Source organism: Stegodyphus dumicola, chromosome 1 (assembly GCF_044657685.1).
Source record: "Stegodyphus dumicola isolate Sdum_Otavi_A_Nest chromosome 1, ASM4465768v1".
NCBI classification, from domain to species: domain Eukaryota; kingdom Metazoa; phylum Arthropoda; class Arachnida; order Araneae; family Eresidae; genus Stegodyphus; species Stegodyphus dumicola.
This window is the reverse complement of record NC_140768.1, coordinates 239282401-239301626: the sequence shown is the minus strand read 5'-3', so window position 1 is coordinate 239301626 and position 19226 is coordinate 239282401. Positions and strand designations below refer to the sequence as shown.

The 19226-nt window shown below is 34.1% G+C and overlaps 1 protein-coding gene across 2 annotated transcripts in view; it reads left to right on the top strand.

Moving 5' to 3' along the window:
• The window catches only part of LOC118193378 (synaptotagmin-5-like), a 677594-nt gene that overhangs the window by 639354 nt on the left and 19014 nt on the right, over positions 1-19226 (top strand). For both annotated transcript variants that reach the window (XM_085826718.1, XM_035364457.2), the window contains 4 exons: positions 2716-3023; positions 11419-11568; positions 13285-13595; positions 17708-17828. In XM_085826718.1, coding sequence (XP_085682844.1) covers positions 2716-3023; positions 11419-11568; positions 13285-13595; positions 17708-17828 — 890 coding nt within the window. The remainder of the gene's footprint in view (positions 1-2715; positions 3024-11418; positions 11569-13284; positions 13596-17707; positions 17829-19226) is intronic.

Genomic DNA, 19226 nt, shown 5'->3' with positions numbered 1-19226 from the left:
TGGATTAGGTTTTTCCCAGTAAGCGTTGGATGCACATGCTTGAACGTTAAAAGGGTTATTTGACGTGTAATTCCAATTAATTTTCAATAACGAGCATTTCAAATTTCATCGAATCATGTACAAGTTATACTAATATAATACGCTGTTTTTAGCTCGATTATTCTTACTTTATGACACGTTTTGAGTTCTGATGCAATTAGTTCGAGAACTCACTACCAAGACGGAGTTGTTAGTAGCACTTAAGTTCTGAATTCATATTTGCAGCCGTGTGCATTTGTATATTGATCCTGCTCACTTCTATTATTCTGTTATAATTTAAAAACGCAAAATAAGAAACTAAATTCTTCCTTAGATATTGCTCATAAATGCAAGCATGAATAATTACTCATGCTTTGGAATTTTTAGGTTTTGGTTATGCAAATGGAAGAGTTAAAATTTTAAAATAGTCCAAAATGTTGAAATGATTGGGCAGCTAAAGTAGTTATCTCTTGAGCGTAATAAGCCTTTCTGGAAAGAATAAGGGAAAGCCTTCTGGAGATTTCATGACTGAAATTAATTTGAATTACTTAATAGAATTGGATAAGGAATTAAAGGCGTTCCATCCATCTAAGGTTGTGGTGCACTGACTGAAAATAGGTCTTTTACATTAAAATTTTTAAGTTTCCCCTTAAGTGAAGATACACCCTGTTTAAAAGTTTGCGGCCAATAATTTTCTCTTTTGCCAGCATTTAGTGTTCCATTTGAATTGTTGACCGATGCTTTTTCATTACTTCGATTTGTCAGAGTGGAAGAATGCAAAGAATTGAAAGCGTTTTTTCCATGTCTTTGTTCAACATTTCGCAATTCGGTCAGAAACACCGAAGTTATAGTGTTCAGCTATATGTAAGATGATATAGAAAATATTGTGTTCGACCCTGATCGAGTGAAAAGTATACTTTCAAGTATTTTTTTTATACGCACTTTTTTTATTTTTAAATGGGACAACTTAATTCAGATTATTGCTGAGAATAATTAGGGCAAGATCTTTACCAAGTCTTATGTCTAAATATTTCAAGACGAAGAGAGGGATAAGATTTCTTTGGGATTTCTCTGAATTAGGAGTATTTGATGAAACGTTGTCGATCGATTAGAAGACTTAATATACTAAAAGTATTTATTTTCTGAAAGGTCTTGAAGTAAGCAAATGGACAACAGAAAATCTTAGGGAAAACGGAGTAATGTTCGTAAAGATAAACTTGTTATTTATTAATCAATTTGTAGAGACATTAGGTTTATTTCGATGCAGGAGCAATGCCCTCTCGCCGGAACTCAAACCACGGACCACTCGAATACGAGCCGAGTGTGCTGATCGCTACGCCACAAAGGTATGCTAAGAAGGCGAGGAGAAATGGGGGCCTAGTCGCCAAATCCTAGTGGTAAAGAATCATCATCCACCACCGTTTTAAGTTCAGTAGTTCTCCACTGTAGACACATTAGGTTATTTCGAAGCAAGAGACAGGAAAAAATTAGCAGTGCCCTTGCCGGGACTCGAACTACTGACCTCTGGAATATGCGCCAGGTATGACCACTTCACCACGAAGGCTTGCTAAGGAGGCGGGAGAAGTACCTTAAAAACTAATCATGTAGATACAACAAATTATTCAGGAAAATAAGAATCGAAATCATAATCATAGAGAAAATATAGATAAAAGTTGGAAGACAGGAGAAATAATTTACATTATCTAGATAATACGACAGTCAGCCATGGGTCTGTAATATAGAGATTTCGAAGCTGAACAGAAAATTAGCTCTGTTTAATTTTTTTAAAGTACATTTTTATATTACAAAGGCCAATCCCAAGGCAAAATAATTATTTTTCCTTACGTCTGCTCTGTTTCTGATAAAGTACCTGCACCTGCTGGTAATACCTGAAATTCTAAAAATAATAATTTTCTATGAAGATCTTGCTTACCCTGATGAACTTTTTATGTAATATGAGATGAATGTATAATATATCATGTATTTTTTTATTCATACTTTATATTTACTGTTCACTGAAAATGAATGTCTTTATTCTGGTTTCAAGCTTTATGTCATAGCAACCTCTATATCATAGCAATATGCATGTGGAATGAATTATCAGATGTAAGAGTAAGGTACGTATTTACTGGTAAATAGATTATGTTACACTCTGTTTTTATTTTCTTAAACTTTCTTTTCTCTTTTTCATAAAATTTGACTTTCAAAAACGGAAATACTTTATATGACAGCCATCTTCTAAGCTTATTTATCCTGTTTTACGGTTTAAGTTGTAACATTCGTTTATTAACAATTTTTAAGAAATGTAATGAATCATATAAGTATAGCCGAAAATTACAGTAGAAGGTTTTCGAGGTTACTTTGATAGTTATTGCGCTTAAGACATCTTCGGTCTTGTAACAAACAGAGAGTTTTTCTTTTTTCTTCAGATTTATTTTCTCTGTTAGTTAAATACATAAACGCTTGGCTGAAATTTATTTACTGATTAGTAATCATTCTTTTCTCTCAAACACTTCTTGTCTTTTGTTGAAACAGAGGCATGGTAAATTAAGCATGGGTAAGCTCGGGTAAATCTTTCGTTAGTGTAGACTTTCCACTCATTCAGGAGGCAAATTCTTGATTTTCATTTCAATACTGATTCTTTTGTAGATAAATAACAGATTTGTTTTTCATTTCGAATATGCTTTATTGTTTCAGATCTCCAGTTAACCGGGCCCGATCCATGGACGCTCGAGCGATGCCATGTCCCGTACCCCGACTCTCCATCTGTACCAGATGTGAGAGTCAGACAGGGGGCCCAGCGTCGCCTTCTTACCTCAGGACTCCATCTCCGGAAACAAGATCTCCGGATCCTGTCTTGAGGCCCGTCAGCCCCACCTCAGGGGGGATCAGGCCCAGATCTCTCAGCCCCCTGCTCTCCCCGGCCTACTCGCAGAACTCGCAGAGCTCCAGGGACTCCAAGGATTCGGACTGCGGAGTGAGTCCCGGATCTGCTAGCCCACTCGGTGAGTGTCATTGCATTCAATCGGAAAAGTAATCTCTGCATATCAAATTACCTCTTCTAATATTTATACTTGTTGATACTGCACTTTCAATAGGATGTTCTTGGCAGCGTTTAAAATTTTATTTGGGTATTAATGGAATTGTGACTTTATTATTTGTTCTTGAAGATGATACAAATTCTTTCAGTTAAGGAATTATTTAAATTTTATTTGCTTGGGCTAGCGGCTTTCCAAATGAATATTTAGGGAGCTTGTTGTGTCACAAAAAGAAAATCTTACAAATACGCTAAAAAGGCAGTTTTTATCTTTTCTCTGTGTCCTATTTTAAATAATATATCAAACATGCAAGTTTATTGTTTAGCATAACATTTTTAAAGCTATCTGCGAAGATTATCATATTCATAACGGTCTATAATAAGCATCTTTTTAGAGCAAAAGTAGTGTACCTTTTTCCTTCTTATCATAAACTGCTAGTAGCTAATTTATCAGCTAATTTCCTATCAATATCAAAACTTTTCTTGTTATCCAAGACATGCTAAAATAACAAGTAAAACAATTTTTCCTCTCACAGCCAATATAGTATTAGTTAAAATAATAAAATGCCTATTGCTGTGTGCAAAAATTGGAACAATTATGCCAAAACGTTTTCCCTCCAGCTGTCTCGATTTTTGATGAGAACTATAGTAGTTACTAAAGAAATCAGGAAATTACAGGCATACTATAAAACATAATATCACGGATGATAGATAGACATAAATGCTTGTAAAGATTTCAGTAGTTAGCTATTCTAGTTGTAGTCCTTATACTAGTAACTTTTAAACTCTAGTTTGTAAAACTTATTGTGTAGAATCTGTCGCCCTTGAATAAATATTTGCGTTCTTTTAATAATAAAAGAGATGAAGGTCTGTAATAGCCTTTGTAAATCAGTGTTGTCAAAATTTTCTCATATGTAGCATCATAAAATATTATTTGATATTTTGGCATGTTTTGCATATTTATAAATGGCCGCATATAGTTTCCATATGATATTAAACCTTTTAAAATTTTGTCAGTTCTTTTCATGATAAAAACTAAAAGGATTTCATCAAATTCCGAATGCTTGTTTCACAGTGAATTAATTTCAATGCTTCATTTATTAATGTGTTTTAGCTTTCAGATGGTATAAAATTTTAATGTTCTTAAACTTGTCTTCCTTCCGTTAAAATTAATAATCTGTGTCACACCAGTAATAATCGAAACACACCACTGAAAATTTTATCCTTATTAAACATGGTTTCTCAAATTAAATGCATATTAATGAGGAAACATTTTTCTAACTGTTAATCTATCCTTTATGCAACTGATCAATAATTTTCTAAGCGGTTTGCAATTTAAGAGCTTTGCATAAAATAAGTTTTCGAAACTCGCAGTTAATGAAATGTATTCCAGGCAGCAATTTTTTCCCTCAAATGGAAGTAAATAAAGATTAGGAAAAGCAATAAATTATAATTCATTCTTGAAACGGAGAGAAAAAAAGCCACTTAATATACGTGATTTATTTTTCCATAAAAATAAACTGAAAAATGTTTTTTTATTTCAATATTTTTTAATTCCGGGTTATAAAAACAAGACATCTGAAGCCAAAATTATAAAATATAAAACAATTTATGAGCTACTAAAGAATAAAGATGCTAAAGAATCAAATTCAAAAAAATAAAAAAAAAATGAAATTTAAAAATAAATATTAAATGTGTAAGGACATTTAAAGATATGGCGATGGCATAAATAAAATCTGTAAGCTCCATTTGTGGCTTGCTTTTCGGTACCGCACTGTAGGACTGAAAACGTCAAGGGGCAAGAGCAGCCAGTCTATTTCCTTTTGAAATAGCAGAGTTTACGAAAGTGGTACTGTCGCAAGCTCCATCGTTTAGCCCATTAAACCCCTCAAACAGTCGAGACTTAGGGCATGACCCGGCGTACACTTTACACCTTCGCAGCAGAGACGCTTGAAACATTTCGATAGATAGAGACGAGTTGTATTAGCGTGTGTTCAGATATGTAATCATGTAAAGAGTTTCACATCGAAGTTCAAATTCGTTCAAGTATGGTCATCTCTCTCATGTATAAATTAATTAGAGACTAGGAATTCCCAAACATCTGAATATCCAGTCAGGAAATCAGATAAGCGTAACGAAGTTGAAAAACAAGACAGACCCTTTTACGTTGCTTATTCTTCGTTAAATTTTGAAAGTGAAATTGCTCAGAGCAATAGCTTTATTTCTTCCAGCCTAGAAAAATGTAGGCTTGGATTTTCCTCAATTGAACTCAATTCCGAGTACTGGTGTTACGCAAGACTAAATCGCATTTGACGTTTTCAATGTACATGCACACATAGTCCTTTCTTTTGCCTGATTAATTAAATGACGATATCGAATTTCTTACAATCATTTAATTAGCATTTATTACGTACCAAGTATTGTGAAGTCCTTCTTAATCTCTCGCACTGACTGACAACGCGCCGAATTGTGAACTATATGCTTTTCATAGCGTTTGAATTAGAGTGAATCTCTTCTTATATCTCTAATATCATTTTCCATCAAAATTTTTTTAATCTTAATTTTGTTCTTTGATAAAAATGTAATTCTTTTCGAATAATAAAATGTACAGAACACAAAGGTTTTGGCATGCAGCCTCACAGTATAGAAGAGCAAAGTTCTGAGAAAGAGTTTCGCCTCTACTTCAGTAAGAATTGTCTGATTTCTCATATCCCAATTTCGCTTTTCTAAGTATCTTCTTCGGGTAAATTATTTTGTTGATCGCTCTAGTTTTCTCCCCAATTCTTCCTTCGACAGTAAAACTTCGCTGTAGTCCATTTCTGATGGCATGATCTAAAGTTTCAGTGTGTGGTGTATTTAATTATGGCAAAGCACACTAGGGCTATCTGCCTAAGGGGAGGGATGCCTTCGTGGAGGACTTTCTAAGGGAAACTGGCTCGTATACACGTTACACATGGGGAAAACCACGAAAACACCCATGCAGCCAGCCCGTTCGCGGGATTCGAACCTCGGACCGAACTACCAGTGTTCAGCGACTTTACTACCAGCGACCGCTGGTAGGCCTAAAGTTTCAGTATCTTTGTTTAGTCGCCACAACATTGCATTAGTAGGAATATTTATTTACTATTCCATAATGTAACATAGAACGGTGTTTCGAAAACTTTAAGTCCTCAAATATCCCAAAAGTAAAATGCCAAAGGCAAGAGCGTCTATTTTATTTGTCAAGTATAAAATCGAACTTAAACACTCTTTGATAGGAACCGGCAAGAGTTTTTAAGAGAATCATGCAGATTGAGACGCATATCACAATCTTCTTAGCACGTAACTTTCCCATTTATTTGCAATAAAAATTCGTATAAAATCAGAAATAGCTTAGACAATTAGCATCAGTAGGACAAAAGGAGTTTTGGAATAATATTTTACATATATTATTTTCTTGTCAGTCACAACACACTAATTCTCTGTGCTTTGAGAACTTGAAAGCATTGTTCTTTCAATGACTTGTTTAGAAGATTAGTTCCAAATAACTATATCAGATGCCTATAGGAGTTATATAATATCCACCATAGGTATCATCTTAAAACCTTGTAGAATCATTTTTTTTTAATACTGGAGACGTGAAAATGTGCAGTACCCCTGCCGGTATTCGAATTTCAGACCTCCCGAATAAGAGTCGAGTGTGCTTCTAGTTACACAACGAAGGCATGAGGAAAGGAGGAAAGAAATACCCTGTATATTTTCCATTTTAAAAGACGACTGGGGATGAGGGAAACCAGTCGTCAAATCCTGGTGTTGATGGATTAACGTCTACCATCTTTTAGTTCGGGCGACACTTACAGGATCATTAGTTTATTAGGTTTTTTTTTTTTTTTTTTTTTTTTTTTTTTTTTTATGCAGGAGACGTAGAAACTGTGTAATGCCCTCATCGGGGCATGAACTCTGAACCTCCGGAATACAGATGGAGTGTTCTTCTAATTATATCACAAAGGCATGCGGAAAGGAAGGAGAAAATATCTAATAATATATGTCACTAATATATTCATTAAAGAGAGTCTTGCTAGAAAATCCGTAAGGAAGGCCTGTCTTGAGTACTTTGCATGTAGGAAAACAACTTCCATATGTGATCGTTCTCACACGCTTCGAACGAACTGCTCAGACATTTCATTGTGCTAGATTTTATTCCATTTTTAACGCTTTAAGAAGTTGTGTCTTGTTCAATATCATATACAGTTTTCAGATCCACTGAAATAGTGGTCAGGATGTGTCTATTATCCGAAATAATTTTTATTGTCTGGCTGAAAATGTTACATGAGATCCAACTTGTCTAAATCTACCTATTTTTTCACTACTAGTCTAAAAAAGTATTCCTTTGAGTTAATAATTTTTCTTCGCAAATTTTAAGTTTAACCGGGCTCTTAATTACTTAACTTACAATTGTATTATGAGGGGCTAAAAACTTTGACTTCAGTTTGGAAGCATCTTTTCCAGGATATATTCTAAAGTACTGTACAACCGAGCTATTGGAGCGATATATATGTATGACCTTCGTTTCGGTGTCGATTGTAGTGTTCAGGCTGGATAAGCCATTTATATTCCTCCTACAATTTGATATGGAACCTGCTTTAGGGAATCCCATAGGAATTGGCCGATTGGTCTTCGAGCTCACGACCTCTTTTAGTAGAGGGCAGTTATTCAACCCCTGCGCTATCAAAGCCAAAAATCAGCTTAATTTACTGCATTTTTAGAAAGCTTTAACTTAAATGCTTTCTTCTCCGTTATACCCGTATATCGCATAATATAATTCTGTCAGAAATGGGATACATGATTACTAATTTGGAAGTGTTGTTAACCTTGTTTATCACTTATAATAAAAGTGAAGTACTGCTTTTGCGAATGTAAAATCCTTAAAAAGAAGCATTTATGCAGCGTTAGGGAATATTCTGCTAACTAAATGTCATGATTTGAGCTGGACAAAGATATTACGTTTGCAGATTTTATGTTGGAGTAAGCATACAATAATTTTCAGTTAAAAATTAAATTGTAATTTCATTTTAAATGAGAATCATAGTAAAAGAGAATGAAATGAACCTGACCGAAATTAAATCAATGTTCCTACTAAAGAAATTGTAAAGGTTTCAATTACAATTTTAAAATGGGTATTAAAAATAAAATAATAATTTATTTAAATTTGTATAAAGCCGTATTTTCCATACTAATTAGTAGTCAAGTTAGACAACTTCATATCGATTTCTTTAGAAATCACTTTGAAAGGAGAAGGAATAGAAAAGAACTTCAAATCTAGGACTATTTCAGCAGTGATTAAGTTATTCGACAGAGAGCAACTCAATTTGATGGAAGCTACCTGAAGAGCTACTTGAAAAATGTTTGCTACATAAAAGAAAGACGTCTATTATTTTTTAATTTATTATTCCTCGGAGTAAAACTGTATGGCTACAAAATTTGTTCTCCGGGCCGCTAATTTAATATGGAAGCAAAAAAAATATGTTTCTTATTGTAAACTTTTCTTCCAAAGTAATGTAAGAATAACTGACATAATCATCCATTACTGCAACAACTTTCATGATTAATTTGAAATCAGAGTTAATCCGAGGGATATTAAAAGAACACCAGAAATAGAAAAAACATATCTTATAAATTAATAGCAAAGTACTATTTGCCTGCATTTTCAAGCAGCTTAATCTGGAAAATTAGATCATTTTGCTATATGAGTTAAATCAGTATTAAAAATTTAAAAAAAAAACATGCTCTAAATAATGGGAAAATAAACATTTCTAAAATTGAATAAATTAAATTTTAAATGACATCACAGAAAAAAATTTACAACATAATTGTAAAACTGTATTGAGCTTAAACTTGCTAAAAAAGGACCGAGAGAATCTTGTGCCTTTTTGTTGCATAATGGATATATAACCTGTATTACGACAATTAAGTACTGTTGTGAATAAAAACAATATTTCTCGTTTCTATTTTGCTTTTCCTATATAGAACTTTGTTTTACGCTAAAGGTTGTGTGATAGCATTTTTTTTTCATCATGTCCCAAAAAGCAAACAATTTAGGCAGTACCTGGTTTATACGCGATACTGTTAACTCATGCCAGAATCAAAACGAAAGTACTTATTTAAAATTTTTTTCTTGCAGTAATAAAATCGAAATGTTTCGATAATAGTACACTAGACAAATATGTCTTAAAGGAATTGCTCACAAACTAAGAAGCAAAAACTACAAAAATTATCTATCGCCTATCTCTTATCAAGAAAGTGTGATTTTAAATGTTTTATGTTAAATGAACCCATCCTACTTTAAGTTACTACTACTATTCTAAATTCTGAACCTTAATCATACCTCTCTCTTAATAACAGAAATACAGAGACTCCTATTTAACAATATTCGTGCATAAATCTTACTTGGGTAAAAGCACATGCCGGACTGGAAGGAAACGAAACAGCAGATATGCACGCCAAAGTAAGAAGCCAGCAACATAAATGCAACAGAACTTAACATTTCAGCGCCATCATCACACCTGAAGTACTCTTTGCTGAGCAAGGCGATCCAAATATGACAATTCGAATGGGACCATAGTGACATAGGAAAACGAACGTGGGGTATGATACCGAAAGTTTCACCAACACATAAAATTACCATCTCGTAACTAACCAGTTAGTATATTGCTGGGCATGGTCCGTATCCCACTATAGTTTTACTATCTCTGACACAGATGTCTGAGTCTGGGTAGACGAAGGCTGCAATGGTCACTTCGTTTTCCACTGCCCCCTAACAGCGGCAAATCATCTACGTTTTCTTATCAACAGCGTTGATGCATATAATAGGTTTATTATTATCAACAGAACGGCTATTAATAAAATCTGCAGAATAACAAAATTCATACTAGCAATGGGACAAGATATCTGTCAACAGCACTAATCAAATCAGGGACATTCACTCACCGAGCTACACTTCTTTCCAGCTGGTGCACAGTGAATATATAACATAAGTTATGTGTATAATTTTGGTTTTACTTTTAGTGTATTCTTAGTTTTAGTAAAATTTTAATATTCATTTTAGTTTAGTGTTATTTTATTACGCTCTAAAATCGCATTTTTAGCTAGTAAACACGCTCAACTTCTGTAAGACCAAAGTTTTCATCATGTTCTAGGCGGAAAAATAAATGTAATGTATAATTTATATACTCTCACCCTTGTCTTCCGACCTCAAAATTATTTTTTGTTACAGTAAAGTCTTGATAGCGGGGGTGGGGGGAAGGCAATTCATATTAACCTCTGGTAACCGCCAGGAGTCTTAGCTCTCTGTCACGTGTCCAACTTTAAGAGATGCCTATTTCTTTATGTGTTTGAATGCTGATGTATCTGTTTTATAATATGAAGAAAAAGATAGAATTAAAAAGCATTTTTTTCGAGTCAGATATTGAATCGTTTACGGGTGAAAAACATCGCAGATCGGTTACGGGTGAAAACATCGCAACGTGAGAGAAAAATGTCGTCGTTAAAACGCCAAAGAAAAGAAAGCACAGAAATAACACAGCATTATAAAATGTTACGGTAGGAAATAAAGAAACAGGAAGACTTCGCACTTTCAAAACATCTTTGCATCAAATATCGTAGTCAAGTATAATGCGGGTTACAAATCCATCGCATGGCGAAAGTGTCGTAGAATACGCAGTTTACGAATTCGAAACTCTACCTGCTAAAGTAATTTATGTGCTTGGCACTATCATCATTGGAGATTAATCATTTTTTAACTCTGTATTTTAGATTAATTTTTTTCTCGAAATTATCCTCTTTGTTTTCACACATGTATTTATTTTTCCTGCATGCTAGAAACTGAAATACTTTTTTTTTTATTATTATTCTTATGCAACAGCGAATATGCATTTGCGGATTTTAAAATCTGAAAATATACATATATACCATGTTATTGTGACATGATGATTTGTAGGTACTTTATTTTTGCCATGATTTTTTGCTCGGTAACGTTTTAAATCTGCTCATTTTTACAGCGCTTTATTTCCTACCCTGATGCTTTAGAACTACAACGTTTTCTCTTTTATTTCCTTTTCTACCATGATGTTGTCTACCATGATGTTTTTCACTTTGTGTTATTCTTGCACGTTATTTTTTCGACGGTCACTAATTAAATCCACTTCGCTCACTTGTTACTAACCTTATTAACTGCAAAATTTTATTTAAAACAGGTTTATGCTCTTTTATTTCAAGGATTCATAATACAATATGCTATGAATTGGAATGATCCGTTAAAATGGTTTTCGTGAATTACTATACTCAAAAATTTCTGCTCATTTTTATAGCTTTGTTTTAAATTGCAGGATCCATTCAGCCAGATTTGTATAAGAAAAAGGATATGGTCTTCTTCCACCAATCAACGGACAGCCAAGATGGCACTAAATACGGCCGTCTCCATTTCCGCCTTAAATACGATTTCGACAGATCGGATTTGGTTGTCCACGTGATAGAAGGTATTATTATTTTTAAATTATATAGCGTGTTGAATTAAAATGCGTCATTTCCAGCGTCTTTGTAGTTATTTATCCAATCATGCACGTGTTTAAGGTATTAAAATTAGCAAGCTAAACTCAGCGCAAGGGTCATTATACTTATAGACAGAAGAACAGAATTTCGCACAAAAGCACCTACGTTAAATCTTAAATTGGACACAAGTATTTTAAAGATCAAGGTAAAGTGACCTAGATTAAAATATAGTGCAATCCTTTGAATGGACCGGTGGTCACATTTTGTGCTTCGGTTCAGGTTATTTACAAGCGACAGAAATATTTTCCGTAATTTACTTAAAAAGATCACTGTATTTTTTGGAACACGACACATGAAACAACGAACTTTTGAATTTCTAAATGCACTTACAAGCCATTTCCAGTACACGAATACTCAAACAAAAAGGTGATAATTCGTATATATCATACGAAAAAAAGGATATCGTCCTTTTTTGTGTGCAAAAGGCAAAACTGATCTATCGGACAAATAAATGGTTGTACTAAACAATTGCTTTGAATTTGTAGAAAAGTGGATTTATCTATAAATATTTCTAATTTGTATTAATTCAACACGGGTGTTTTGGCGTTAAATTCAGTTTCGATATTGTAATGAATCTGCGCTATAGCATGTGAAAGAAAAGCAAATGTTTTAATTTGGTCGAAATGGTAACCGGTATCCCAAATTAAAAAATAACCAAACCAAGCCAAATAATTTAAATTATGTTGTAAACTTAAGGATGCATTGGTTTACACATGCAGCATTTTAATTCTGGTACCACTTTATATACTAGAACTATTCGGGTTTTCGAAACGAGAAATGGGAACTATCATCTGCACCGTTGTCTCTATTCCAAACGCGGATCTTCCATTTCCTAAGTGGAGGTGCTAATTGCTTACTGTAGAATCGCCACGTACTGTAGAACGCAACCTGTTCTTACAAATACAAAAAAGATACTTAGAATTAACTCAGTATCTTCTTTACGAGCTATTAAAGCACTAGCAAGTTTCTCCCGCTATCTTAATAGCAGGAGAAACTTGCTAGTGCTAGTGAAACTGACTAGCTGACTCTATGCAATTTTTGTTTGTATCTTAGCCATGTGCTGCGTTGTAATTTGCCCTTGCTTTCTCGCCAAGTGCTGCACTTTTAGATAGACTCACTGTTGAAGATGTTGGCTATGATCAGCACTTGGATTTAGAGTGACGTGTCAGAAGCTCCGATAAGCTTCTGCTTTTAAATTACACCACATGCCATTAAATTTACATAACTCTCCGGTCTGATTGAATATTTTAACATGAGCAAGCATAGCATGGAGTTTAAATTAAACAAAACCATTAGTAAAACTTACGAATACTTGTCACAATGTTACTTTCATTAATTATCTTATGTTCACTGAATTGTACAACTTGTTTATTGCCGAAATCTATTAAAATGCGAAGTTCTTTGCCTGCTGTCATAATGACATTAAATGCATTAATGGCATTAAATGTAATAACACTGATTATTCCTCACGTCATTAAATCATGTCATGATTCTCCTCATGTCACTAAATGCAATGATACTGATTACTGCTATTCTCTGGCAAAATTGATGTGATATAGTAGTTCTTAAATTAAGTTAAGAGAAAATATTTATAAAAACTTCGTTTGAGCTATATATTAAATGTACCATAATTTCTTTTCCAGCCTTAGACCTGGGAACGCTTTCAGAAAATGGTTTCAATGACCCTTACGTAAAAGTATCCCTCATACCGGAAGTGGATTCTAAAGTCCGACGAACAGACATCAGAAGGAATTGCTCGGATCCCTTTTTCAATGAGATTTTTAAGTTTCCTGTCACATACGATGAGTTGGCCGACAAATCACTGCTTTTCCAAGTATTCGATTATGATAGGTTCTCCCGGAATGATGTCACAGGTGAAGTTCGGATACAAATGTGCGAAGTGGACATCACTTCTGAAATAGAAGTCTGGAGCGAAATACAAAAAAGTGGAAGAGTGAGTAGATATACTACTTACTCACGTGCATTCCGTTTAGCTTGTAATAAAACGTCCTTGTTCAATTTCAGTAATATCCGAAAAACGTTTTAGAAGGCAGTTCGGTTCTCTTCATTTCGAAGTAAATTATTTACTTAATGTATACAAAAAAAATGTCTTACTCAGTGTCTCTTTAGCTTATTCCTAATTTCGAATTTTCTCTATATTGACTCCCTATTTTTTTAAATACAAGGAATTAACAGTCTTGGTTGATAGGTCTAGCTAAGCCAAATAACCACTTATTTACACTTTTAGAGTTATATATTTGGGCGTTTTGAAGTTCTATAGGTTATATTAGGTGAGTTTTTTGGAGTTGTTTTGTTTATTTAGGTGTTTTAAAGGAACTGCGCAGACAACACGTATAACTGAATCTACAGATCGCGCTTTCTTCCGCTTTTTCCCATCAAGCAGTATGAACAGCATTCGTAGCATTTATTATAATATAGGGTACCACATATTTCTATTTATAAGCTGAAACATTTTAGTAAATGCTTTGCGACTGAAATTTGGAGGTCGGCTTCTTTACGAGTTCAAGTTTAAATAATTCGTTCAAAAAATAACATTATAAATTAAATAATTTTTAAAAATATTATTTTAATTTAACTCTAATATACATGCATTAGATTTTTCAATTTCGAAATTTCTCAATATCGACCCTTAATAGCTCGAGAGTATAAAAAATATTTAGTCATTTTTGGCTTGTTTGATAAGTCTGTCTAAATCAGATGCCTAATTATTCACTACTTTGGCAATATGTACTTGGATATAACAAGGCGATTTTAAAGTCGGGTTATACACACGTTTATAATTTTGTCTATGTTAGTATAAAATTTTTTTTTTTTTTTTGGCTTATATACGGAAATATATAGTATTTCACAAAGATTGACTATATTTTACTTGTTTCTGAATTTTTTTCCTCTAAACATAGGGTGTCATACTCCACCTGATATAGAAAGAACGAAAATTAGCTGTATCAAGCATTATGTGTTTGCACTTTCTTTAAACTGACATATATCAAAGAAAACGTCAGTTTTACGTGACACTCGTGCTTTTGCTCTGTGGCTACGGAATGCACTACTAAATCTATTCCTTGCCGATACTGATGTAATACAGTGGATGCAGGTGATGCATACATGGTGTTCTTGGACAAATCCACTGAGGAAAAAAATCAGAAGCGATCAAGTCTGGAAACCTGGGAAGCCAGTAACATATTCAGGTACCATATTGGAAACAACTGAAAACAGTGCCAAAAGATTTCTTCTTTTTCTTTATTCAGCAGTATATAACCTATTTTTGATGGTAAAATTGTAAAGATATTAGGTTATTTTGCTTTGAAGCAGAAGACAGAAAAATGAGGAAATGCCCTCGTCGTGACTCGAACCTCGGATCCCTCGAATACGCGCCGAGCGTGCTGAAGGCATTCTAAGAAGGAGGGAGAAATACGTTATATACTTCCCCCTTTTAAAGGGCTACTGGGAATTAGAGGACTCAATCGCCCTTTAAATGTGCCAGCTGAAAAGTGTGAAATTTTTTATTTGTAAAAAGTCTTTGAACACAAGAGAATTGTATGAGGGAGTATTTTTGCGCAGATGATACAAGTTATTCAATTAATATTTTACAGACTGCGATGAATACCTTCAGAATGTTTATATTTTAAATGGGGATTACATCACATTTTTATCCATTAGTTTTTTAAATATGGAGTTAATCCTCTATTACTAAGCTACACCTTCTTTTAAATTATCTTTTCTAGTCACTAAAATGATATTTTTTCGAAGTTCTAAAACCAAAGTTTTTGTGTTATGGTGAACCTTCTATGAGCTCAGCAGATGGTTGAAGTTTGTCTCAAGATCATGAGATAAACATCAAGATTTATCTTTAGTTTCTAGAAAAAACTAAACTCAGTGGCGTAACAGCCTTAATGCGCCAAGGTCTGCTGTGCCCGAAATCTGCTTTCTTGACCGTGGGCCCCGGGGTGCGTAAGCATATGCCCTGAACAAGTGGTCAGCATGTCGCAGGACCCCAGTGTCCTGTGACAGTCCCCAAGCGAACTTGGTACTCATTTTATCGACCCAAGGGATGAAAATCAAGACATGAAAGACTGAGTCGACCTTGCCCAGCCCAGGAATCGAACCCTGGATATTTAGTTTCTTTTTGTTTGAAAATTATGATTAATTCTCGCTTCACAGCAAACTCTTATTGTTATTCTTTTCTCAGCTGTTCGAATCCATTCATTGGATCAAAGCAAACCGTTAATTACTTATAAAAATCTGTCCGTAGTAAATGTTATTTTAGGAAAAGCGAATTAAAGCAATAAAAGCATTGCAATATAAGTTGTCAGTTATCATTTGGCAGGGCTGCTGGAATTTATTAAACAATTAAATCTGAAACTTTTCAGATGCATTGTATATAATAAGGAAAAACCTGCGGCTTCTCAATTACTCATTCAAAAAAAAGTTGAGCGTTTAAAATCAAATTTACTTTCTGAATGCCTTCTGTTTCCGTATATAAATATGAAAACATTGCGAAACTTTAATAGATTATGGAAATATTTACTTGTCACAACTTCATGTAAATGTCAGAAGCAATATAATATTTTTTAAAGTATGGACAATATATTACTTTGTGAAGATTTATTTATTTATTTTGACTAATAGTTAACTTTGAGTTAAAACAACTTTTCTGTTGCTCTGCTTTTCACCTACGCGTTTCATACCAGAATGTAAATTACATACACGCGTTTACTGAGATTAAGGGAATGCTAGCTAAGCAAAGTTTCGCAAATTGATCTTAGAGCGTGTTCTGCCTGTTTTAGGCCACGTCACGTCTTGCCGGCTTCTACAAGCCAGAGCCTTCCTTCGTTTTACATCCTTCTTCTAACTTTGTCTCTCTGCTTCTAAAGAGACGAGGATAATTCCTCTACAGTTTTTCTAGTGCTCGTAAGTTTATGTTATCAAAACATACGAGACTCCATAACTTTTCCAACTTTTGTGGATTTTATGAGATATTTCTTTCCACAGACGAGATGCCATCCTTGTTTATCTTAAAACTGGTAAGTTACTGTAAAGTGTAAACATATTTGGACTCAATGATAACAACTGTATAGGAAATAGTTTTAAATGCTACAGAAGAAAGCCTTTTAAGTGCAGAACAAATTTTTATGCTTTCAGAGAAGGATTATTTGAATTAACAATTTTTGCAGGTGTATATACTCGCATGTATTTATAAATGTGATATTCATGGTCACACTAATACGAGCACTATAGCTTTTGATGTGACAAAACCATACTTATAAAATTTGATTGTAAATGAATATGAAGATGGTATTCTGGCTGAAACTGCATTGAAACTTTTTGTTAGATTATAATGATCTTTTATATAATGATTATTATTTATTATGTAAAATATTTTACTTTGTTAATACTTCATTTTTATGTGAGTTACTTAACTATTTTGAATTTTATAAAATAATCACTATGAGTACAAACTCAATTGGGTATTAGTTGGTGAGGCAATGATTTTTATCAGTGAAGAATGAAATATCTATTTGAATATATCGTAGCTATAAAAATGTGCGTGTAATATACTCTTACAAATGTTATAAATTCCTTATCATTCATTAACTTAGTCTATTTGAAATGAAGTAACAGATATAAAAATATATCAAAATACTTGATTTGAATATACACAGTATGAGTATATTTGTAAGGTATATGTATTAATGTAACACGAATTGAGTTGCGTTTTATTACTATATGAGTTACCATTAAGTTATTATTTATTAATATATGAATTGCTGCCTACTACTTATTACCTTTTATTACTACTGAGTTGCAATTTTGTTATTACAGGAGAGCTTAAATATTCCCTGTTTCCTTAAATCTCAGATTAGTAAATGTGAATAATAATCAGAATCTTGCATTACTCAAGGATGACATCTTCTGTTGCTGATGCGGATTCTAATTTTTTACGAAATTTTTATTTTGCGCTGTATTATTTTTTACTGAATTTTGTTTATACCTGAAAGTTTCCTCTGAGCAACAGATTAGTTTATAGGCTATTTTCTTATTCAGGTATCTCAAGACAGACCTGAAATTCTTCTGTCATTAAGTTACCTACCTTCTGCAGGGCGTTTGACTCTCGTAGTTCTTAAGGCTTCCAATCTGGTTTCGCCTGATACTAAAGACTACCCAGGTAAGAAACATGTGGCCCTTTATAAAGCAACATTTTGTTCTTTAAATACATTTTAATCTACCATTCAAATACCATCTACCACTCACAATATTTAGAAACAAAGCAAACCAAAATAGTTATGTGAAGTCTTTAATATGACGCAGACGAAGTCTCGGACAGACACTAACTAATAAAGATAGTTAGTAAATATACAGAGTGTTTCATAGATCATGGGAAAAACTTGGAGGGGTGTTGGAGCGTACTAAAACATGCATTTTTTGTATAGAAATGTAGGGTTTAAGGCAGGAACGCAAAAAAACGACACGAGAGGAAAATGTGTTTATGTACAAAATCACCGCAAAGTGCATTAATTTTGTACATAAACACATTTTGCAGCAATACAGTATTCACAATAAATGTTAAAAAAGGGAACACTAACAGTAATAGGAACTACAGCTGTGATTGGCTGACAATGCAGCGGTAGAGGGCGGTAGTGAGCCGGACAAACTACGATCCGATGCATCAGAGGATCATTCGCAACTCTGATGTCGAGCGTGATGGCTGAGTTTAAGCACACGGAAAAAGCTGACATGCATCTCATGTATGGTGCTGCTAATGGGAACGGCAGAGCAGCGCTACGGTTGTACCAGGAACAGTTTCCGAACAGGCGTATGCCGAAGCACACATTGTTCGAGAGGTTGCAACGGTCTCTGTGTGAAAAGGGGTCATTAGCTGCGATTATTTACAGTGGCCCTCTCTCCCCTCTCCTAATGAAAATCACAGAGCATACAGTCTCCATCAGACTAGACACTAGTAATTGCAGCATTGATATTATTGCTGTGTATCTTCCCCCGAGCGAAGATATTACCTCTCTATTAGAGGAACTTAATTCTAACCTTCTAACTGGGGCATCACACTGTATAGCAGGAGACTTTAACGCCACCAGTCAACTATGGGGTGCTGACTCGGAGAACCGAAGGGGAATTGCGGTACTCGAATTCTTGGACAGTAAGCATTTCATTGTCATCAACGCTCAGGACTCACCGCCTACCTTTGAAACATCTAGAGCTCGAGGGTGGCCAGATCTAACAATATCAACTCCCAATACAACTCCGTACATACAAGATTGGACAGTGAGTGACCTGCCGTCACTCAGTGATCACAAAATTATTACTTACAGGCTGGATACTCCTATAGACTACATAATAAAGAAAAGATTCAAAACGGCATTTGGAGGACATTCCGTTTTACGGGAACACATTCGAGCGTACGTAGAGAAATTTATCAAAGATTTCAACAACTGCCAGGACAGAAACTCCTTAGATAATCTCTACGACTTACTAGTTACAAAAATAGTGCAAGCCGCCCACAAAGCATATCGTTTGAAATCTGTAAAGGCAAAACACTCAATATCCTGGT